This window comes from Cupressus sempervirens, chromosome 8 (assembly GCF_028749045.1).
Source record: "Cupressus sempervirens isolate cs-2001-9-10 chromosome 8, ASM2874904v1, whole genome shotgun sequence".
Lineage (NCBI taxonomy): Eukaryota > Viridiplantae > Streptophyta > Pinopsida > Cupressales > Cupressaceae > Cupressus > Cupressus sempervirens.
In genome coordinates, this window is record NC_143125.1 from 486,657,127 (window position 1) to 486,682,602 (window position 25,476).

Sequence of the window (25,476 nt, forward strand, 5' to 3'; positions counted from 1 at the left end):
ACTATCTTTATACTTCAGAAGAGTAAGACTTGACTCATCCCAAACATTCCTCTTTCCTATAAGGCTACTAGGGCCATAAACATTTAATAAAATAAATTTCAAATCTGATTTTAAACTCTATGCACTGGCACACATCCAGTAGCAACTATGTTTTAAATAATGTAAATCTACTTTCTTAGGATTCCATATTAAACCTAAACCACCCAACATTCCCATAGCTTCAAGGAAGACCAAATCCCATACTCCTAATGACCTATTAAATTTTGAACCGTCTGAAAAACTTAGTTTAGTTTCCTGGAGTAAAATTATGTCTGAATTAAATTTATTTAAGTATTGTTTAATTAACCTTTTTTTGCTAGGGGCATTTAGGCCCCTGGCGTTCCATGTAGTGATCCTCATGATGCCTTGGGAAGGCACTTCCGCTTCCCATTGTTGAGTAGGTCATCAATTTTTATCTATTCTTGGCACAAACCATCAGCTTCTCTTAATTCCTTCAAAGTTTTCCTTCCTCTTTTTCCTTTAGATCTATCGTATCTTGGAGAACTCAATCCTTCCTGGTTCATCTGAATCCCAAGATCCTGCTGATAATTGATCAGACGAAGAGGTGGAGAACTTTTGAGTTCCCCCATATTGTCAAATTCCTCATTCCAATTCTCTGAAAACCTTATTCTCAATTCCTCCCATGTCCACTTTCTCCGAATTAGGTTCTGATACTTGATCCAAGCTTGGGGTGTTCATTTTTTGATCAGTTTTTTATCCTATCCCCTACGTTTCTAACTGTCTCAACAAGTTATCCTTTGCTTCAATTTTTAACAAATCCCTTCTCAGATCTTCCGCAGTATAATCTTTACCTCTTATCTTGATAATTCTTTGAATCAACTTCTCTTTCTGGTAGACAGAGCTTTTATCTATATTTTCAAGGCTAAAAACCTGAATGAATTCCTCAGAGATCTATTCTAAATCTTTATCATCTGCATAAGGTACTTCCTCCTCTAGAGGGGAATCTATTTCCTTATTCAAAAAATTTTGAACGTCATTCACAATGGAGCCTTCTATGCCTTTAACTTTATCCTACAAAACTGACTGAATACATACTGGAGTAAAAGGAGAAGTATTATGTTCATCTGGAGTTTGGCAGAATTTAGAATTACCTAAAGGACTCGGAGTAGATATCTCTATTTCTACATCTATAATTGAATCCTGCTACTAAGATTCTTGTTTTTCCTCATTAAAGGAATTTTCCTCCACCCCAACCTTTGTTGTAGAAAAAATTAAATCATTTTCAGCCTCAACTAGTTCAAGATTCTTTGATAATTTTGCTACTCTGACCTACACTCTTCCTAAATCCTCTACCCCTATATCTACCTCTCTTTTCTTACTTAATATCACCTTGTTTTGAACCGTATCTCCTTATTGAGTTGTCCTAGAGGGGGAGACAATTAAAGATCCCATGGCATGACTTGTTGTCTCATTCTGGTTCTCCTATGTAAGAAGACCCTCTGTGCTGTCAATATCTAAACCCAATAATAATTAGTTCTCCAACTTCTCATTAGCCTTTCCTTTATTCTCCTTATCAGGTTTTGTTAGACCACTAACTGATATACTCTTCTGCTCTGCTTTCTTATTTGAATTCTTTAAGATCGGTGTATCAGGCTTCTCTACACCTTCAATAACCATGTCCCTATCTGTCTGTTGTTGCATTGTAGAACCACTAAATCCACTTCTACTTGTTTCCTTGTTGTTCTTAACTACTTCCTTTTCCTTCTTTCCCTTATGGCTTTTGTGGGACATCCCACCCACCTTCAACTTTGTTTTATCTTTGGATTCAATTGTTGCTACTAATTTAAGCCTTCCTTTATCTGGTAGACACTCTTCTGATCTTTTACTAATTGTATCTTCAATATAGGGTGACTTTTCTTGAGAAACATGATTTTCCTGCTTCTTTAATGGATATCTCTACCCTCTTTGATCCCTGATTCTTTTATTGTTCATTATTCTCGTCCAAGGGAATTCACTTTTGAAATCAGAAGTTAGAGGGAGAATCTTGAGTCTGATTTTATGGAGTTCATCAAATTTTAAAACATCCACAATTTTCCCTTTATAGATTTGGAAGTTAATATCATATGAAGCTTTTTTAGTAATAATTTTCTTTTGGAATACGAATGGATGGTTAAAATTGGTGTTAATAAGCATTTTAACACTATTGCAATAGTAAAAAGATGCATCAATGCCTCTAACTTCACCAACAGCAGAACCTATATCATTAATAATATCTACTTGACACAACTCTGGAGGGAGAGAAGGCATAATAAACCAAGAGGGAATCATGCATTCTACCTTTTCTATATGAAAGTCATGCGACCATTCTATGAATTTGACACAATGACCCTTAAAAAAGCATTCAAAGACAGACATGAACTCTTTTTTAACCAATTCTTCTTCACATTTTAAAAACAAAATTCTATTCGAATAATGGAAAATACTTACCTAGTCCTCGCAGTTTTCCTCCAGCCAGTCAAATAAAAGAGGGAAGTCACTTAGAGGGCCATTCCAAATTGCAAAAACTCCTCCCTTTTGGCATTCGCTCTAGGTGTCTTCAAACACTTTGTTCAAAATCTTGATAGGCTTATCTAAGATCTTGATCAGAGTTAAACCCACAGTTATTTTAGGGTTCGATGGAGGTGAATTTGAAGCTTTTTGGCAATGTGGAGGGATATAAGAGGAAAATGGCTTTGGATTCAATAACAACTTTTATGGTTGGGGTGTTGTCGAGGGGGGATGACTAAATGAGAATGCATATGGCTTATGGAACTCAAGACATGTGTATTTAGTGAGATTAAAAACTCAAAATTGATTATCTAATTATTCAATTGTAAAGAATGGGAGATGAGGAGGGGTTTCACAAAAACTTGTGAATGCGGGAGTGAATTCCAAACTAACTTCCATGCAGTCATTTCCATTGTGATGGCTCTGATGCCCTCCGTTCTAGTGCTGACTGGAGATTTTTTCCTACGGATTGTTCTAATACTGCGAATTGATTTGTCGTTTTAACTGCAAAGCTATCATTGCAAATTTATGGAGAATCCTTATGTAACCACCTACGATCTGTTGCTAGAGGAATACTCTGGCATCCATATCTGTTGGGGCATGAATTTCTGGGGATTCTCTTCTTTTTTCTTAGCATGTAATTCAGCCCTAGGTTTTTCATGGGTTTATGAGATTTAGGCATTTTCGCTAGAAAGCAGAGCAGAGTTCAAACCTATGTCTAAATTAAAGTTGTAAAATTAATTTCATTTAAAAGTTTTAAATTTATTTATTTATTATCGGTATTTTAAATTATTATTTATTATTAATGTTAAATATTAATTTTATTAATAAAATTTATTAACAGTTTTAAATTTTAATAATTAATTAAATGTTAATTATATAGTTATTTTATTTATACTTATTAATTTGTTTAGTTAAATTAAAATTTATTAATCTATTTAATAATGGAAGTTATGTGATATGATTGTAGATTTATTTAATTATTAGTAATTCTAATTTTGATGAAATTGCCAATTATTTTATTTAAAATCAATGAGAATTATTATAATAATTTAATTAAATGAATGATTACCTTAGAATATTTTAAGGTAAATGATGTAAAATATAATGGGGGTAAATTCTATATTCTATTTGAATAAATGAAGGGGTTAACTTGTAGGGTAAACTGAGAATCTTTTTACTTGAAACATACATTGAAACAAAAAATGAAACCTTACTTTTAACTCTACTATGTGTTTATAAATCAAACCAAACTATGAGACTATCTTGGTTTCTGTGTGATGTCTATGTCTTGGGTTTGGGGTTGACTAGAGTGTTGACCAATTCTAGGATGTCTACCAGAGGCTTGGGAGTTCTGTGTTTGTGGTATTATGTTGACTCGATCTTGATTATTTTAACTCAACCATGGTAATGTGTTGGTATGCTCTATGATGAGTGTGATTATATTTTTGGTTACTATTTTCATTATCTTTGTGGGATAGCGAGATTTATGCTATGAGATACTTGACTTAACAATTCTGGAGTCTTCGATCAATTGTATTTGGATTGCTTTCTAGTCACTTTTATAGTATTGAGGTGTTTGGTATGATTTGTTCTTGGTGATTTCATGTTATGACATATTTGACTTAACCATTTGAGTCTTCGATCAATTTTTTTTTGGGATGCTTTCTAGTTGCTCGTAGAGAACTGATGTGTTATTGTGAATTATCTTTTGATGTTTTCTAGTCACTTGCATAGGACTGAGGTGATTTTATATGATTCTCTAATTTATACTTTTATGAGCCTAGGGTAGGTTATATATATGTAATGTCGGGAAGTGGCTTGCAATAGAGGTCGGGGCCCTAAGTGGTTGCTAGGGTAACCCATTGTAAGTTGTTTAATAAGTGAAAACACTACACTAAATGAGAGTAAAATGAACCTAATAAGAGTCTTTGTATGTTCTTGCCCATGCCTCGAGTGCTATTGCAAACTAGGATGGGAGTAGAGAGAACGCTTGGTTGCAACCTTGCATCATTAGTATGCCTTGTCAATATGAGAGGATATGAATGCCGCATAGGGATCACTATGGGGTTGGAGTCCTGAGAGACTGCCAAGGTAACTCTAGCATGATTCCTGCGATGACACTTGCTCACTTACATAGTAGGTTTCCTACGTGTTTTTGTGTGCCTCTGGGTTTAGATGTCGATTTATCTTGGAACCTTTGAGTTAGATTACTTTTAGGACTTCTTGGACTTAGAGAGTACTTTTGATATTTTGATTGATATCCTATTTGGGACTTGAGACTATCTCCTTAGCGCAGTAGGAGTGGGCCTTTTTGAGTTACCACGCAGTTCGGGTGGTAGTGCTTTTTACTCTTACCATTAAGATCCGTCTATTGATACCATTGATACCAAGGCTAGAGTTTTGTCTGCATTTCATTTCATTCTATATTTGTATCATTATGATGGATGGTTATACCTTATGATGGATGTTTATATCTTTTATGATGGATAGTTATATCTTCTATGATGGATGATTATATGTTTTATGATGGATGGTTTCATTTATGGTATTGTACTTTGTATCAGGGATCTGAGGAGGAGGATGTAATTCTATTTTTATAAATGTATATTCTTTTAGCCTTTCATACCCTATGACATGTACAGTGGATGATTGAGCATTCTGAATTTTATTTGCCAAGTGGCATTCAGAACAAATGTATATTATTTAAATTGACTTTGGACTTTTAATTATTCTTTCATGTGGATGTGTTATTTATTAGACTTAGTTTTAATTAAAATTTAAATGTGACTCAACGTCTTGGGATCCTTAAGGAATGTAATCTATGATATTTGCTTCTGTATGATTGTATGTTATTGCTTCTGCTACTTTATATTTGATGCGTATGTTATTCTTTCTTGTTAAAAAAAAATGTTTGGCAGACTCAGTAAAACATTAGGTTAATTCTTTTGGATCCCTTGGTGGGGCGTTACACAAAATAACTTAGAAATTACTCTGAATTTCTCCTAATAGTTAGCAAAGAGTGTTGATGTCCTCTTGACGCTGTAATGACACATTATAATCTTCAAGGAATACTAACTTGTATAATGGCCCATCCATGCACAATGCTCAAAACTCTCATTATAGCCTGATAATTGTACTTTCTAAATCGTGATAGATTCAAAACTAGCATCTACAATCAAATATGTGCTAACTAGTTTTGAATATGCCATGATTCCAAATGATTACTATTTGTATTTGTAAAAGTTATTGGAAGGTGGTGATCTTTCAATAACTTAATATTCTATTATGACAGACATCTTATGATATCTAAGTAGATCGTGATAGATGATAACTTGCATGGTGGATTAAGTTTCTTAAATAGACCATGGCCTTCTATTGTGATGGACATCTTACGATGTCCAATCAAATCACGATTATAAATAACTTGCATGGTGGATTAAGTTCCTTAAATACAACACAACCTTCTATTGTGATGGACATCTTAGGATGTCTAAGAAAATCATGATAGATGATAACTTGTGTAGTGGATTAAGTTCTTTAAACAGACCACGACCATTTGTTGTGATGGACATCTTACGATGTATAAGCAGTTCATGATAGATGATAACTTGCATGGTGGAATAAGTTTCTTGAATAGACCATCAATGTTTCTATGATAAGTATTATTAGGGATACATTATATATGAACATTACTTGTAGTACTTGGTGAATGTCATGTGACTTGACATTCAGGAGGCCATTACTCTTGATATCATGAGATGAAATCTAAATGGTGGATATCTTCTGATCAAAGATATCCTTAAATCTTGCCATTCCTGATTTTACATTGAGCTAATTATGTGTTTATAGTACTTAGCAAAGAGGGAGTGCTGACATTAGCTAAGAGGGAACGTTGATGTTTGGTAGTGACTAAACTATTGAAGATATATATATATATATAATTGTCATTATATTAATTATATAATAATGAATAGACATGTCCCATGAAGGGACACACCTCTACTTGGCTTATTCTCAAATATACGTACAAGAACCTTTAGAAAACATATACACTCAAACAGTGCTAGAGCGATCTTAAAGCTAAGCTCAACACTGTAAAACCATATGAGTACAACTTACCAATTGAAATTAAATTTCATATGTATACATTTCTAATTTTATTTTCCCTCACTTTTATTGCAAGAAATTACTCTTATCAATAATAAAAATTTATTTATTTGTTTCGATAAAGTATATTTCACTATAAGCATAACCATTACACCTCTTTTTAATGGGAATGCTAGTTGTAAAACACACTCTCGAATGAGACACTTAACTACTAAATATAAAGATTGAGTGTGGGGAAAAATGAAAAAAAAAACTAAGAAAAATCAATTACATAAAATTATTTACCACTTTGTTAGTTCCTCCCATAGGCTATAGAATTATAGGCATTGTATTGTTTTTAACTAGTGATTGAACTGGCTAACTTCACCTAATCAAATTTCATTTTTTCCCTTTAATATATCACATTTAAATATTAGTTCATATAAAATACACAATATTTAACTTTTTAAATTTATAATATGATTTATCTTTCATTCCATTGGTCAAACATATAATAGCAGATTTAACTAAGATTTAAATTTTATACTATAGTATAATAATATAAATTTACTTTCATGTAATGTTGATATATTTTTATTTGTCTTATGCAAAAAAAAAAAAAAAATTAAATTAAATTTTATTATTAATTATAAGTACGATGTTTATATTGATATTTATTTTATTAATGTGTAAAATATATTTTTTAAATTTTAAATAATTATAAATTATTAAATAAGTATGATATAATACTATAATTATATTTTCTATTAAAAAAAAATTGATTTTATTATTATTAAAAATATTAATAAATAAAAATTAAATTGTTCTTGAAGTCTATTTTTTTATCATATACATTTAAAATATGGAATAAAAATATATATAGTTACATTTTATATATATCTTGTTGAGCTCACAATATTTTAAAATAGTTATTATTTTTTCATTTAAAAAGTTTTTTTTTTTTAAATTAGTAAATGACCAAGGCCTTGATTGATTTTATTAACTAAAAATAAAATTACATCAACTTGACTCTGATCAAATAGGCATTGGTAGGAAAGAACAGAGAAGAAAACCTCCAGTCTCGCCTGGGACAAATGTCCTATATAATTACATCTTAAAAGGGGCATACCCTAGTGAGAACATAACCTATCATATAAAGTTTCAGATAACCTAACCTATCAAGTTTCAAATTACAACATAGTGAGGGGCAAACCCTTGCCAACATAGTATCCGTTATGGATAATAACTTCCAATGGGAATGTCCAAATTTGTGTAGTCTGATGTCCATAATCACCTCTAAGCACATAGATTTCTTGGCTAGAGCAACACTTCTTACATAAAACTTGATTGATCATCAAAGTTAGTATATAAATAATAATCATTAGAAAACCACCTAAATGGATTTGAAAAAGAAGAAACCTGTACTCAAAAGAAGATGGTTAGTAAATAAAAAATAGAGTACTCAATTATCAGGATTCCTCCAAGCCTATGCATAACACAAAACATAGTACAAAAAATCTCATGTAGAGAGACAATCGAGCTACATCCAACCGAATCCCTAACCTCTAGTAGAGATCTCTGAAGGAATGCAGGATGAGTACAAATTGGATTCGCATTACCCTTAACACCATAATCTAGTTTGTAATCCAATTGTCAACCAGAGCTACATTACCATACCAATATCACTAAACAAGGATAAACAATCAGTCTAGGCAACCTTCTTCTATCCATTTTTGAAACTAATCACCAAGAGAGCTTGATAGGGATTAGTTCTAAACATTGATCTATAGAGACAAAATGACCCAGTACCAAACCCTAGATTTATAAAACAAAACCTAATTTGAGGCTTAGAACAAATATTATCTAATCTGTCTACAATCTAGGCATATGAGACTAAATGATGAAGTTGTATCCCCTCCTTTAACCGGATAGAGATCCACAAACTCTTAGCTTGAACAGTTACATGCTAATCAAGTCTTAAATATTCTTAACACTTTCCTACCTACAGATCATCACTATAAAGAGACAAAGACCTGAAGAGTCTAAAACCTAATACCATCAAAAGGAATTGACTAGAGGAATGTCAGCAAAATGTAATGCTAGTAAAGAATAATGAAAAGCTAATTAAAACTTGAATTTTAAATATAAACCATACAGATGTAAAGGAAATAATGCTATAATAATTACCATTAGAAATAGGAAACTGAATCACTTTAAAACCCATAACATTCAAATGAAGATAAACAAACAAACACTTATTAATAAACATACTTCATATGTTCAGCCAAGTCTTTAGTACATTTTAGAAGAGAGTATATTTGTTGTTATTTACAAACCAGATCTAAATACATAAACTACGCATATATAGTAGAAGGTATATATTATCATTTGTCAAACATCTTAATAGCTTTGTGACAGACTATAACCCACCCAGACTACACATGGTACCTTATATATCCGTTAATAGACATGTAGTGCCTCTCGTGTTTGTAGTTTGTACCTCGTCTATTTTTGATTCGAGAGATACTTAATACTCTTTTGATAAATGTACCTTGAGACGACCTGAGGGTCGAATGTTATACTTTGATTTTCGTACCATAGATGCTTTGTTACTATGCTGTTCAGTTTATCATATTTTCATGTTGATGTTATTTTGAGATGACAGTAGATCTATGATAACTAATTATCTGGTTATATGATGTATTGGACCTATTTGTTGACTATGTTATGAGATGGATTCTATGCTATGGTTATTTACTTCATTCTTGTATCTTCACGCTTTATGTGAATGTGAGTGATGTAAATGGATTAAATAGGTATTTTAATACATGTTGCTTCGGCTATGATATTATTTGTCATTGCACTTGATCGTGTGTTTTAGTGTGCAGGAATTATATCCCTGGCAGTGGCCTATGGAGTTAGTGATCCAGCTGTTCATATTTTGCCAATGTCGCTCCTATATGGTCGACGTATCCTTATTTAGTTGTTTTATATTAAAACCTTTCGGTGATTAGCAAATTCGAACTTAGTTGCATTATGTGATTAGACCAGTGAACATGTCTGTGCATTTAGAAGTTCGCATTCGTCACGAAAGTGTTAAGTGTTTTTCTGTAATTTTGGGTTTTCGGGTTTTTTAATCTTTTGGATTTAATTTCTAGCAGCTTTGCCTTAGGTGAATTTCCATTACGGATAATAACCTATTTTTGTTTGGGTTGTTTCGGAGTTTAACTACTCCAGCTAGCTATTTTCCATATTTAGTTATTCACTCAAAATGAATAAATATTGTAAAAGTGAATTCATTATTCACTTCTCACATTTTGGAAAATTGAGTTTTGAGAGCAAATTTGGAAATCCTCTTCTGAAGGATTATTGTTTTGCTCATTGCGGGAGCTATGAGCATGGGATCTTTGCGAGGTTGGTCTCGTTGGATTCGGCTTGAGGAGTTCTCGCTTTGCCGACAGTTTCGACAGAGTATTTATTTTATTCTACGGGTTTCAGTTTCGACCCTTTTTGCTGTCAAGTAGGGCCTTCCTGTTTTAATATTTTTTCTCTATTTCTGCTTCCATTTCTTGTAGCAATATGTTAGGAGGCTGTGAACTAGTGTTCCCCTTCGTTTCTGTTTGCTAGTTCTGCCCGGTTGGTCGGGTATGAACGTTTTACCTATTTTTGAAATGGGGGTTTGGGTTTTTGGGCCGTTATGCTGGCCATTTTTGCATACGGTGTCCGTTTTCGATTATTTTTGGATTTTTGGGGTTTTTGAACCCAAAGGCCAAATGGGTTTTAATTTTGGAATTTTTCCAAAATTTGGGGTTTTTACCTCGTTTTGTGTGCTGCCCTTTTTTCTTGGGCTTTCTTGGCACATTGTGGTTCGCGGACCTGGATGATCCATTTGGATACCAGTCGAAACACTTTTGCTTCTTTTGTTGCATTGGGATGCGTGTAGCATCCGTCATCCCGATTTTGGTTCGGTTGATTGACTTCTGTTTGCATTCTCATCATGTCCTTGTGTATGATCTCTGTGATGGTGGTGTGCCACACACATGTACATTGTCGAGTGACCTGTGGGGCTCGATCTTCCGTGGTACTTTCGGAAGTTGTGATCATTGGGGTTGCATTGGGAGTTTGCATGCCTTCGGGCACTCATCGTTGGATGAACATGGGTAGGGTAAGGTAGCATATGGAGGGGGCTTCTATCCTGTAACCTGGTGACTACTTCCCGGTTGGCAGAGGAAGTTTTATATAAGTGATAATTAAATTAAAACTTGGGGTGGTAATAACATTAAAGATAATAAATGGTACTTTTGTGTATTGGCCTTCCGTTGAGGGAGTTGAGCTACACATATCTAAGCTTGGGCTTTGATGCCAAGCGACTCTCCATGATGTCAGTCCCTACGTAGTAGCCCATTGAGGTGTCTGACCAGGACCTATAGCTTATGCATTGTCTTTGTCTTGGATTCAGTCATCATACTGCTTGGCGTGTGTGTTAGCCATGGTTGTTGTTTTGTGTGTGTGTGGTTGGATCATTATCTCCATCAGCACGACGGGTGTGGACCTACGGGTGCCACGTGGTTGGGAGGCGTAGCTACCTTCACCACTGCTAGGGACCGGTGTACAGAGACGGTCTATTGTTTTAGCATGATCGTTGCTGGATGTGTCACTTGGTACTTCGGTATATAGAGTATGCTTCTTGTGATTTATGCTCTCATTATGATGTTATCATGCTTAGATGATGTTAGTTTTAACGCTTTCCTCATTATGATGATTAGCATGTAGTAGATGATGTTATCTGATTACAGGGTTATCTTATGTTACTACTAGCATGTTAGATTTCATTACTTATATTGTAGCATGTTTAGTAGTGATGTCCCTATCACGACAACACCGATGATCTAATCGGTGGCTTGGGATGTTATGCGCGGGGGATGGCTAGGGCCCACGATGGTCTTATGACGCCATTGACGGTTGGGAGGAATCGCGTACTTAGTTGGTTATTTTTCTCATTGCAATGTTATCTATGTTATTGCGATGTTATTTCAGTTGTCGTGATGTTTCCTTTCTGTACTTTCCCTTCTTTGTTTGATAGATGGTTAGATTTTGTTTTCTGTTACTCAATTTTGGTTTGAGTGTTTTGGCCTCGAAATGTGGATCCGGTACTCTCCGGTGTGGAGGTTCTTTTGTCAGTTTTTCCTCGTTTTTGAGTTCTGGAAGTGTTTTTACTTTCTATGGGCGACATTTGTTTAGCATTGTGCGACATTGATAAAGTATCGCACGCCCATAGAAAGAATGTCGCACGATACTATAAAGTGTCGCACACATTACTGAAGAAGTGTTGTATGACACTAGAAGAGTGTCACATGACTTTATGAGAAATGTCGCGCGATACTTTTCCAGTATCGCATGCCTTCTTGAGAAGTGTCGCACGCAGTAAGGGAGAAGTGTCGCCCTCCCTTAGTGAAAAGTGTCGCATGCCTTTTGGCAAAAACCTGTGCGTGCCAACAATGGGCACTTTTTGTAGTGTTTTGATCTTTTTGAGAGTTGATCTGGATACCCTTTTGGGTGTTCTTCAAGCCTATGTTATTGCATTTTGAATTCAGGAGGTTTCTTTTGAAATTCAGTTTTTTGGGTCGACGATTCATTTGAGATGGGTTTCAGACCTCTACGAGCTAAGGTGTAGATTCTAGGAAAAATCAGGGCTTCAGAAATTTAGACTTAGCCAAATTTCAGGGCTTTAGGATTTCAGACTTAGCCAGTTTTCAAGAGTCAGCTTATGTCTTTCAGCTTGGTAGGCTTTTTTGGTTTTCGTGATTGTGTTCTAGTTGGTAGTGGTGTTTGGAGATCCGTTGGTGCTTGGTTGTCTTTCAGTCTTCCGTTGCAATCTTTTGGTTTGTGTAGGTTGTATCATGTGCACTTACACTTGTAAAAAACAAATTGTTCTGACTTGTTTTTCATCCTTGTTTCCAAGGATCTCTGGGCGGGGCATTACAAGACAAACCCTAACTATGCTTAAACAAAACCCACAAAAAACACCAGAGACCACACCTCATTTCTAGACCACCATGATGACTTCAGAAATTTCATTGGGGTTCTCAACATGACATTCAGGAGGAAATTCGAAACCATTCTTGGCCTTGCTAGATTTTTTGAAGTTCGGCGTGCGAAATTCAAGGGCATCCAAGTTGTCGAAGTTTACTCTCGGTTGAATGTAGGCCTTGGATAGAGTGAGATATTTCATTAACCATTCCCTATTTTCTTCAGCTATGATTCCTCACTAGTAGAGTAGAAACTAGATGTTAGCCTCCATTTTCGGCCATTCACGATAGAAAGCCACACTCTCTCGAATTACCAAAGATGGATGCCTAAATGTAGTTGCCAATTTAGGGTCACCCAGTGGCAATTTCATATACTTCTCTGGCAATGGGATACAAAATTTATCATCAATACTTCTAACAACTTTCTCCAAGCCCTTCCTCCAAGTTGGGACAAAAATATCAGAGCATAGTCTTATAATGGCCTCAACTTCCACCTTTGCCCTTATCATGCAATCGATGAAGGAACTGATGATGTCACTATTGGTCCTCTAGGTGAATTGGTAATCGAAGACCCCTTCTCTGATGGCTCTACTTATGGCCAATCGTGACATGTCATCTACCGGGTAGAGTATCCTATTCCGTCGCTTCGATTTTACATTTCCACAAAAGGCCATAGTTCGATTTTTGGATGCATGAAAGAGATAGATATTTGTTTCCATATTTAAGAAATGAGGTCGGTAAACAACAATGTGAGCATGAGAAGCCCATATAAAGACAAAAGAAGCCTCTAGAAGGTGTAATCAATGATGTCATCTAGTGATGTAGCCTACTTAAACTCAACATTATCTAGCCTTGGTTCCATTATGATGAAAACATCATTGAATAGACCGAAGCCAACAATGTATATAAAGGCTAATGAGGGACCATCCCAATTCATGATGGGGAAAGAATCTATATATATATATATATATATATATATATATATATATATATATATATATATATATATATATATATATAGAAGAATATATTTATATGTCTATAGTTACAAACCAGAATAAGCAAAACCATCATTCTTCTAGCAGAGGCAAATTGTCCTTAATGATAATTGAATTGACCCCATTTGCTCCCAAGTTTTCTAAACTATCCGCTTTCTGATTGCCTTCCCTATAAATGTGACAAATCTTGTATTCTACCAACTTGTCAAGAAGAGCAAGGACCTCTTCTAGATTGGAGTTGAGTACCTAATTGGGGGTTGTTCATTTTCTAATGGGATTTATAATGATTTGACAATCTCCCTCAATAATGACTTTGGTTAATTTCAATTTATAACATAATTGAAGTCCTTGTTTCAAAGCTTCTAATTCCACAAGATTATTAGAAGTAGGTTGAATAGACATAGCTTTTTTGGCTATCTAATGACCATCCTCATCATTAATGATGCATCCAATGCTGACCTTTCCAGGATTTCCTTAGGTAGCCCAATCGAAGTTCAATTTAGCCCACCCATTCGCGGGGGGGGGGGGGCATCTACCCTCCTTACTATTTTTAAGATAAAAAAGTGGGGGGTTGATCAGTTTAGCCCAATTCTTTTTCATTTGCTCATCCCATATGGAAAATGAACCTTCCTCTTTTTGGGTATTTTTAAGGTGCGAGTTGGTAGTTTCCACAATACTAGCTTCAATTTTTGTAATTAATTCTTCAGGTTCCAATTCTTGGTTGCGAAAGATATGCTGATTTCTTTCCTTCCAGATTTCCCATATCAGAATGGACGGACAAATGTTCCATAGTTTATTGTAAACACCCTTGACCAAGTTAGTGGGCCATCCCTTAAGCAAGTTAGTCAAAGAATTTGGGAATGGTGTCGACCATCCCAACATTCTCCTAAGCCATTCCCAACATTTTTGGGAGAAGGGATAGCTGAATAGAATGTGATCAGAGCCCTCGCTATTATGCTTACATAAAACACATCTAGAAGGACCTTGCAAGCTAAACTTCCTCATCCTATCCATGGTTAGAATTATATTTTGGAATGTTAACCATAAGAAGAAACTTGCTTTAGGGAGACACGAAGAATCCCAACACAGCTTGAGCAAAATTTCCACATTGTCCCATCTTTGGGAATCTAAAATAGCCCTATATCCATTTTTCACACTATAGTTACCATTGTTAGAGGTTGCCCATATAAGTTCATCTTTCTTTTGAGATTGCTTAATCCTTCTATCTTCTAACAGCTTTTGATAGACTTTAATTATTTCGACATCCATGTCCAAGTCCTCCAAAGATTTCCACACACATTTTGGATTACCATCTTCATAAACCACAGTCCTACAGTCGCAAACTCTGATTCCCCAAAGAGAACTTAATTTGTCTTCGAGATCCTTAATAGAGCAACTCCTATGCAAAGGAGGGTGACCATCCCACGAATCTTCCCAAAAAAAAGCCTCATCACCTTTACCTACAACCCAAGTCAAGTGCTTTGAAATCAAATACCGACATTTTAGCATAAAGTTCCAACATTTTGACCCTTTTGGGGGGTGCTTCATCCTAAAAATAGATAGGGGATCCTCCTCATTTAAGTATTTATTGTATATTATCTTGGCCCATTTGTGATCTCTTTCCTTATAGAGGTGCCAGATAAGTTTTGCCCCAAGTGCTTCATCTTGCCATTGTAGATTCTTGATCCCTAAACCACCCAAGTCCTTAGGTTTGCAGATTTTCTCCCATTTAATGAGTGCCAATTTTTTTTCCTCTTCACAATCTTTCCAAAGAAAATTTCACATTTTGGTTTCAAATTTAAGGAGGTTTCGTTTGGACAAAGGTAAGCAAGATAATGGGAAGGTCGAGATGGCTTATAATATTGATTTGATCTTAGTGCATTTTTCGACCTTTGTTAACCATCTATCCTTCCAACAGCTGAGTTTTGCGTCCATTTTTTCAAAGTATTACACCACACTGTGCTAGGTTTCATCCCTTTTTCTAGAGCGATTCCCAGATACTTGTAGAGGAATCAACCTTTTTTGTATTCCATGATTTTGCAGATCTGTTGTTCCAATGCTGATTTCGTATTCATAAAGAAAATCTCAGATTTGAGCTCATTAACTTTTTGACCAGAAGCTTCCATATATGCTTTAATGATGGATTTAAGACCCATAGCCTCATCTATCCTACTTCTGCCTGGCAATATAGTATCGTCAGCGTATTGTTGGTGAGTAATATTGGGCATATTTTTTGTGATCGGAATACCTAATATTTTTTGCCTATTATATGCATCGCCCACTACTGTCCCAAACACTTCAACCATGATGATATAAAGGGAGGGGGATAAAGGGTCTCCCTGTCTAATGCCTCTGGATATATCAAAGTAGCCTTCTAGTGTTTTGTTAATGAGAATCGAGATTTTGGTAGTAGATATGAATTTGTAGACAAGGTTGATCCATTGATGAGAGAAGCCAAAAGCTTCCAAAAGCTTACAGAGGAATCTCCAATCAACCATATTGTATGCTTTTTGAATATCCAATTTCATGAACATACATGGCTCTTTGTTCATACGTGCGGAATGGATTGTCTCTTGGATGGTAATAATACCATCTAGGATAGATATGTCCAACACAAAGCCTGTTTGTTCTTCTAATATAATTTTAGGGAGTATCTCCTTTAACTTGTTAGCTAAAATTTTAGAGAAAATTTTATACATCGCATTGCATAGCACAATGGGTTTGAAGTCTCTAGGGGTTTCAGGTTATGATTTTTTGGGAATCAAGGTGAGGAAAGAATGACTGATCTCTGATAAAAGAGCACCGCCATTTCTAGACACTTCAATTGCTTTCCAAAGGTCTGTGCCTATGATATCCCAACATTTTTGCTAAAAGAAGGCTTGGAAGCCATCTGGGCTCGGGGATTTATCCAGATTCATTTAAAAAATCACCTTTTTGATTTCTTCCAAAGAGATAGGTTTGTTTAGAGCCTTATTATCTTCTGTAGTGACAATTTTAGAAATCACTTTAAGTAGCTTAGCTTGTGCTGCTCTATTAGACCCTTCATAGTTGTTTAAAGTATTTTGAAAACATTTAACGAAGGTATATGCGATTTCACTCGGTTTATCTGTTATAATGCCCAAATGATTCTTGATAGCCATTATTTTGCTCTTAGATCTGTTGTATAAAGTGGAATTATGGAAGTATTTCATGTTTCGGTCTCCTTCATCTAACCATTTTTCTCTAGATTTTTGTCTCCAAAAGATTTTCTCTTTGGTTAGAATATCCTCTTGCCTTGCCAGTAAGTCTTTTTCTCACATATAACTGGCATTGTCCATCCCTTTCTTAATCACTTCTAAATTTAAGTCTTTTAATTGTTTTTCTATATCTAATTTTTCTTTAAAAATATCATTGAAGTGCTCCTTGTTCCATCTGAGGATTCGTTCCTTGAGCATCCTCATTTTGGCAACAAATATGTACATCTTAGATCCTTCAAAATTGTCCCATGCCCACCATTCTTTGATGTTGTTAATGAAGCCAGAATCTAAGAACCACATTTTCTCACATTTAAATGGATTCCTAGCAGGTTTGTGTGGTTCTGAAAATTCAAATCTAACCGAAAAGTGATCAAACCCAGTGACAGGTAGCATGGAAGAGTGAAAATTCAGGTTCTTAGCATCAGGGTCCCCTTTAATCATGAACCTGTCTAGTTTCTCCACTATGTATGCAAAATCTTGTCTCCTGTTGTTCCATGAATAAACACCATTACTAATAGGTATATCTATCAAGTTATGAGAATTGCACTATACCTTGAAATCCTTAGAAGCTTGCGATAGTTGCTGATTACCACCTATTTTTTCATTAATATCTAAAATTGTGTTAAAATCTCCTCCCAATAAGAATAAATTATCTTTAAAATTATTCATAAAAGAGCCAATTTCTTCCCAGACTAATTTTTCACTGAGGTTGGTAATAGGCCCATAGATATTAATGAGGATGAATTTGAGGTCAGATTTTAGGCTTTGGACCCAGCCACTCATCCAATTGTTACTTAAATTAATGATATTTATACCTACCTTCCTAGGATTCTAGAGGATTCCTAAACCCCCTGAAGCCCCTATTGATTCTTGAAATACTGAGTTCCATAGTCCTAACTTTTTATCTAATTTAGGAATTTCTAACTTATTTAGTTTAGTTTCTTGAATGAGAATAATGTCAGAATCAAAGGATTTGAGGTTATGTTTTAATAACCTCTTTCTGCTAGGGGCATTAAGGCCCCTAGCATTCCATGTCATGATCTTCATGTCTCCTCGGGAAGGCACTTCCTTTTCCCCACATTAAAAATATGATCAATCTTTTGTTGTTCTTTGTTGTGCCTGTTTGCTTCTCTGAGTTCTTTTAGTGATGTTCTACCTCTTTTGCCTTTCATTTTGCCATAGATAGGAGATTTAAACCCTTCATGATTCATGTGAATTCCCAGTTGATCTAGGTTAGCTTCTCATGTCTTAGTTGCACCAATTTTTCCTTCGGGGCTCCTATCTTTTTCTTTCTATACTAGTTCTTTAAGAAGTTGATACACTAGGCCAAAATGATTCTCTAAGTCTGCATCTGATCACACTATGCTATTTTTGTTGCCATCTTTGTCCTTTTGCTCTTGTCCAGCACCTTGCTCTTTCATTTGAGATTGGCTTAGATTATTATCCTCCTTTTCAAATTTTAATAAATCTTTCCTTAAGTCTTCATATGTGTAGTTACTCCCTCCTAATTTGAGGATTTCTTTAATTAATTCCTCTTCTTGTGCATCTGTACTCTCATCAATATTTTTGACACAAAAAACCTGAACCAGTTGATTAGTACGATGGTTCAACCTGTCTTCTACTAATTTAGATATGCTCAATTCCCCCATTGTTGAATCCAAGATACTGTCCTTATTCAAAAATTTCTAGAGTTCTTTTAATGGTACCTTATGTGCTATTCTTAAGTTCATCTCTTTACTCTGATGGTTGTTGCTAGGAATGAATGGAGAGCTCTTTGAAGTTGTTGGTGTTTGCCAAAATTTGCATAACTTTCTGGATGCTAGAGATGGAGTTTTGTCTATCATGTCTTGAGCTTGAATATTCTCTAATTCATTTGTTTCCTTTTGTATTATAGAATCCTCTATAATTTCTTCTTCAAAGTTAAATAGTAAATGATTCTCCAATTCCTCTATAATAATCCCTTTATTATCCCTTTTGGTTTCTTCTTGGTTGCTGCTTGAAATTTTCTCCTGCTCAACACCTTTATTTGCAAGATTTGAGGTAGGTATAGAATGTTTTTTCAAGGCTCCATTTTCTCTTTCTTTATTTATTTGTTGTTGCTGAGAAGGTAGAGACTCTCTATTTCTATTCTTGCTTAATTCCTTGTTGCTTTTAGATGCTTTTCTTTCCTTTTTTCCTTTCTATTTTTTGCGAGACAGGCCATCAATAACCATATCTATTTTTTCCTTGTAATCAATCACTGTTATTGATTTAAGCCTTCCTTTATCTGTTGGAGGATCTTCTATCCTTCTGATGCTTGTCTCTTTTGTGTGAAGCAACTCTGTTTGGAATACATACTCCTCCTAAGAGTTTGCTGGAAGATTCTGCTCTATTTATTTTTGGTTCCTTTTGTTCTTCATTATTCTCATCCAAGGAAACTTACTTCTGAAATTAGAAGTGAGAGGGAGGGTTTTGGGTCTAATTTTGTGGATATCATCTAATTTTAATATTTCAGATATTTTGCCTTCATAGATGTGAAAGTTAAGATCATATGAGGCTTTATTAATAATTACTTTCTTTTGAAACTTTGTTGGATGATTGAATTTGGTAATGATAAGCAATTTAGCACTATTGCAGCAATGAAAAGAGGAATCAATACCTATGACTTCTCCCAAAGCTAATCCTATAGACTTAATAATATCTAATTGAAGCAGCTCCAGAGGAAGAGAAGGCATATTAAACCATGTAGGAATCATACATTCTAACTTTTCTATGCAAAAATCATGAGACTATTATATGAATTTGATGCTATGACCATTGAAAAGACACTTAGAGACTGAAATAAATTCTTTCTTAATAGATTCTTCTTCATATTGTAAGTAAAGAATTCTATCAAAATAGTGAAAAATACTTACCTGTTCCTCGCAGTTTTCTTCCAGCCAATCGGATAAAAGAGGCAAATCTTGCACAGGGCCATTCCAAATTGTGAAAATTCCTCCCTTTAGGTACTCACTCCGGGTGTCCTCCACTTCTTTAATGGTAATCTTAATGGGATTATCTGAGGGTTTAATCGGGGAGATCAAACTAGAAGATATTTTAGGGTTTGATGGGGTGGAGAGATTTAAGGGTGCTTATCAACGATGTGGAGGGATGTAAGAAGTCAAGGATTTCAAATCAGATGGAGACTGATTCTTTGAATTTCCTAGTTGGGGTGTCGCAGCGGGAGTGTGGCATTTTGATATCGGAGAGGGCTTGAGCAGATCAAGATGCACGTACTTTGTTAGATTGAAGACCCTAATTTGGTTGTCTAAATGTTCAATTGTGAAGAAAGATTGATGAATGTGGGTACTTGGCAGGTCTGCGCATGCGAGAGGAATTTCAAAAATGGCTTCCAAGCAATTAATTTCCTTTTGATACATTTGAGTCCCTCCTTTCTGTTGCTGATTGTGGAGATTGCTTGCGGGTTTTTCCAGACAACAAATCTATTTGCAGTTCCTATTGCAAATCTGGCATTATGCGAATCTTGGATGGCCCTGTGGAACCATCTTCAGTCTGTCAGTAGATACATTCTGCCATCGATTACCATTTGGAAATGAGCTTCAAGGGTTTTTCTTTTTCTTTTTATGATGAAAAGTCTGCCCAAATTTTTTTGCAGGTCTATAGTAATTCGGCATTTTCGCTTTTTTGAGCATAGCAGAGCTATAGGATTCTGAGTGGATTTTTTTTTTTCATTTAAAAAGATTGAAATACTTTTCTTGTTTTTAATTGTTAATGATAAAATATAATGTGTCTAAATTAAAAAACCAAAGTTATATACATATACAAATATTTTTAAAAAATTATGTAACTCTTTTTTTTGATAAGTAACATTTTATTTTGTATCGATATTAAAGAGAGAAATTACAATATTGCCATATGTAAATTTGGCCAAACACCTTACTACCTTATATGTACCCATCCCCATCCATTCATATTTGTTTTAACAAAAATTTAGAGTATTAACGCCCTGCCATAAACACTAGCCGCCTGAACCAACTAGACCACCTAGGGAAAAAACAAAAGAGTGCTCAAAGAGTAGTCATTGACGCCCTCCACTAGTTACCTATTGCTACTCCTTGAACCAGCGAGCCACCTCCTCCTAGGTGAATGTTGGAGTTACTTGATTGTCCAACTCAGGCCTCGTCCTTGGCTTCCCTTGCAACACGTGATGACGCTTGTTGTTGTTGCTTCCTTTCGCTTCATCTAGCAAAGACACATCCACCCACATGTCCTTCATCATGGATATGCCCCTTCCTTCCAATTTTTCTTCACAAGCTGATGTCTCAGGATTTGTCTTGGAGCCAAAATGCTCTTACATGATGTTGCCTTCATGTAACTCCGCGTGTCCTCATCCGACACCCAAACCATTCCTTGTAGAAAGTCCACAATCATCCTCCAGCCCTACTCTGCTTTTGGGATGTGCACTCCTTTTGGATTTGCAAAAGACCAAACAACCAAGGGTTGAACAAAAGATTCCCGCCACCAATCAATCTCCACGACTCTTCTCCCCTCTCTATCCCTACACCCAAAATAACACGTTCCACTATCTCTTCCAATCCTTGCAGCCATTGTAGGTCGACACAAGTTGCAACCACCCTACATACTCCCTCCTTTTTTTCACCCACCATTAAAGCGAATGCCACAAAAAGTAAAACCACATCCAAGTTTGAGCGCTATTTTTAGTAAACATCCAAGTACTCCGGCCCATACATCTACTGTATGCCCTCCAAGAAATCTAGATCATCAAAATTGAATATGTTCTTCAATCACCAAATTGAAATCTTCCCATCATAAGATTGTGTTTGGTTATCTAAGCCCAACGCAATATTCGCCTCCATATTTGTCACCCTTTTTTGAATCTTTGTGTTATGCCCTGGCTTCCTCCTTACAAGATCTTGTTTCAAACACTTTGGAAACAACCATAAGCCGGGGTACCAAATAATGATCTCACCATCTGACACACACTGGAGATTATGATCTCTAGGTGCTGTGTATTGATGAATGTTGTCGGGCGATGGAGTCATAATTAAAGTTGCATTCCCCATACGATCAACAAGGATGCATAAAAATTATTATGTTTGGCAATTGAAAACTAATTTTCTCTCTTTAATCTAAACCAAGAAGTCTAAAGTTTTCTTATATTTCATTTTGAATCCCCAAAGCTGCATTTTCCCCCATGTTGGCCAACTTATCCGCCACCATATTTGCTTCTTGGTAGGTGTGGAAAACCTTAAAATCTTCAAATTCCAATAACAATCCTATGATTTGCTGAGTACATTTATCAAGTTGCCATGCTTCCATCTTCCCTTTCTTTATTTTATTAATGATTATCTCCAAGTCCCCTTCTAGGTGGATTCTTCGAATGCCCAATTTAGCTCCTAACACTAGAGTCTCTTTTGTTGCGCAACATCCTGCCACATTATTTGTGTCATCGTTCAGACGTTTGACCACAAAGGCAATAGTGTTGCCTTCACGATCTCTCACTACTCAATCGCACCTCGAAACCCTTGAGTTTCCCTTAGCTGCCCCATCAAAATTAATTTCAACCCATCCTTCCTCTGGTGGAGTTCAACATACCTCTCCCCTTGTCAGATTAGGATTAGCCCTACCAAACTCATGAATGGATCAGTACAACTCTTAATATCTTAAAATATTTATATATTTAAAAGTAATGTCTAATTTATATAATACAAGTGATTGTTCTATTTATATCTTATTTATCTCATGGTTGAATTTGAATTATTTTGTGGCTCTATGTTATATGTATACTTAAAAAGTTGAAATATAAAAAGTTTTTATATATATTAGTTTACAATTGAATGTTAATTTGAAAAAAAAATTATAATTTTTATTTTGTAAGTAAGAATTTTCTCTAAAAAAATTATTAATATAATTTTTATTTTGTAAGTAAGAATTTTCTCTAAAAAAATTATTAATAAAAATAATAAGTTTACACTTTTGGTTTCAAATCTATAAAAATACATGTCTTGTTTTAAAACTATTTGCCACGAACTTCGCTGGGAGCGTTGTTACAAAGTGTTTCATCTTTATTCAATGATGAATCGTCGTATTTACGGGGAAACCACTCCTATACTCGTTCAATTCTCCCATCTTTAAACAGTCGATGAAGTTTTATTAAGGAAAATCCCCTACAGTAAATATTAGTACAAGATTGCAGAGATTCAGCTCCAACAGCCCTCCAAAACCCCTGCAAGACCAAGATTGCTGGAGGGAAAGAAAGAGGATGGGGACTGAAGGGGTGAAAGCCCTAGACAACATCAAAGAATCGTCTGCTCCACAATGGTTGGCTCCTCCTCCTCACTTCTCTGCGGATGCGAGAAATGCTTCTAAATTCCTGTTTTCCCAAATACTTCCCCACGCTCCAAAATGCCCACTCAGTGATCTCTTAACGGACAATTTCGACGCAGAGCAGATATGGCAACAGATCGATTTGCAGGCGCAGCCCCTTCTTTCCTCTCTCAAATCCCGCCTCAAAAACCTCCTCAAAACCTCTCAAAGCCTGCAACTTGTTAGCGGCTTAGACCAACCCAAAGAGCTCTCAAAAGAGGAGGGGAAAAATGTTGTGAACATGGAGGATGAAGACGAGGAGGAAGGAGGAGATGAAGAGGGGGAGGAAGAGGAAGAGGAAGAGGAAGAGGAAGAAAGGGAGGAAGAGGAGCTCTCACCACCCGAGGACGAAGAAGAAGATGGCAAAAGCGAAGGTGTCGAGGATAAGTTTCTAAAACTTAATGACTTGGAAAAGTTTTTGGAGGAGGCCGAACAGCAGAGCTTAGACCCTCCTGAACGAAAATCCGAGGACGAGGATGACGAAGAAGAAGAAGACGACGACGACGACGATGAAGGTGAAGATGAAATGGATGGAGAAGAGGTAAGTGCTTGTAAAAGTTTTAAGTAATGAAATCTTCTGAATTGATAGGCCAATTTGGGGTGTATCGGTATTTGGAACTTTTAAACACATGAAACCACATAAAAGAGAGATAGAGTAGAGAGAGCAAGCATCACAAAACAGAACACCAAATTTTCCCTTGGAAAACCCTTCCCGGCGGATAAAACACAGCAGATCAATAGCTTTCATTAAACAAATAGGCATTAATCTATATTACATAAGTGAGCGCCAACTTACAGAGAGGCACCAACCCTTCTCGAAGCACCAACTTCAGTTTTCACACAAACTCAAAATGCACTGAAACCTGAAACAGTTCTTGACCACTTGTCACTTGCAAGTGGTATGTCGAAAAAGGCAATAAAAAAGTATCCCGTGCCAAAATGAAGATAGCAAATAACAGTAATTTGTTTTTTGATAAGCTCAACGCACATCATCATGGTCAATTCCATCACCTACATATAAGGTATATATCGGCTGAAGTATCTATATATTTCTTCAAAAGTCAAAAATGGTTTGCAAATGCTGAAAAATGTGACACAGCCATTGTGAGAAATAAGCCGCTGCACAATCAGTGGAAGAATCTGTAGCCGCTAGCCACCAGCCGTCCCACTCACAATCTCTGAAGCTGTTACACACGAAAAAGGATATAATAGTTATGAATTGGTTTCAAATAAAACTGCCAAGCATTAAATTCTGAAGCTGTCAGAACATAAATGCACGCGCAGCCGTGATACACCAAAAACTGTTACACCAAAAAAAGAATAAACCACTATTATAGAAGCTGGCATTAACTGAGAAAATCACTCCAGAATATGAGCATAGACTTTTGACATGGTAATCTGACTAGCATTGACATCAATGACAAAATATTCAACAATACGGCCTCAAATGAAACTCAAGAACAGTAGACAGAATTTGCTCCAAGAAATATTAATATATTGGGAAGAGATTAGGTAACTTTCATTGATCCAAACCTTTATATACTAGGGACAGTCTATGGGAAATGTATAATTATCATTATGTAATATAAGAAGCAAATGGAAACAATAAAATCATAAATGAGAAGCTTATATTCGTTGACCTCATAAAGCTCAATATATATTGCCATATAAAAGTCTATTCAAGGTTATGTCAGTCCGAGAGCAAGCAAATGGCAACTATTTGTAATTTTGTAGAATGCATATAACTTTCCAAGGGGCGCAGGGGCATATGTATTATGTAGTTTAGAAAGTCAGTTTTCTTGGAACCTCCCAAGGTGGTCGACCAGATGAATCATCGATAGCAATTATCAGGATGACTTGACAGTATGCTCATTTGGAAGAGGAAAGCAGGGAAACTACGACGTGATTACAATATATTGTATTAAATTATATTATTAATTTTCAAAATCTCCTTTATCAAAATCACTGACATCATCCAAACCCATAGGCAAAGAATTAGAAACCTTGACGAGCATAGTACAGATTATCTGTAGAAATTTATCACCATTCTGGTCTTCATCTTGAAAACCCTTATTCTTCTACTAGAAGTTAGTATCTGTAGTTTTTGGTTCGTTTGGCTAATTCTTCATAGTAACAGCCTTTTATTCATTCCCTCCATCTGTTTGACCATATTGTGAACACTATGCGCTATTTTTTACACTGTATAGAAAA

At 35.5% G+C, this 25,476-nt stretch overlaps 1 protein-coding gene across 1 annotated transcript in view; it reads left to right on the forward strand.

The window, feature by feature from the left end:
* The first annotated feature begins 23,080 nt into the window (after positions 1 to 23,080).
* The window catches only part of LOC149543321 (U3 small nucleolar ribonucleoprotein), a 78,553-nt gene continuing 76,157 nt past the window's right edge, over positions 23,081 to 25,476 (forward strand). The window contains exon 1 of the mRNA XM_089798151.1: positions 23,081 to 23,806. Coding sequence (XP_089654277.1) covers positions 23,162 to 23,806 — 645 coding nt within the window. The 5' untranslated portion in view covers positions 23,081 to 23,161. The remainder of the gene's footprint in view (positions 23,807 to 25,476) is intronic.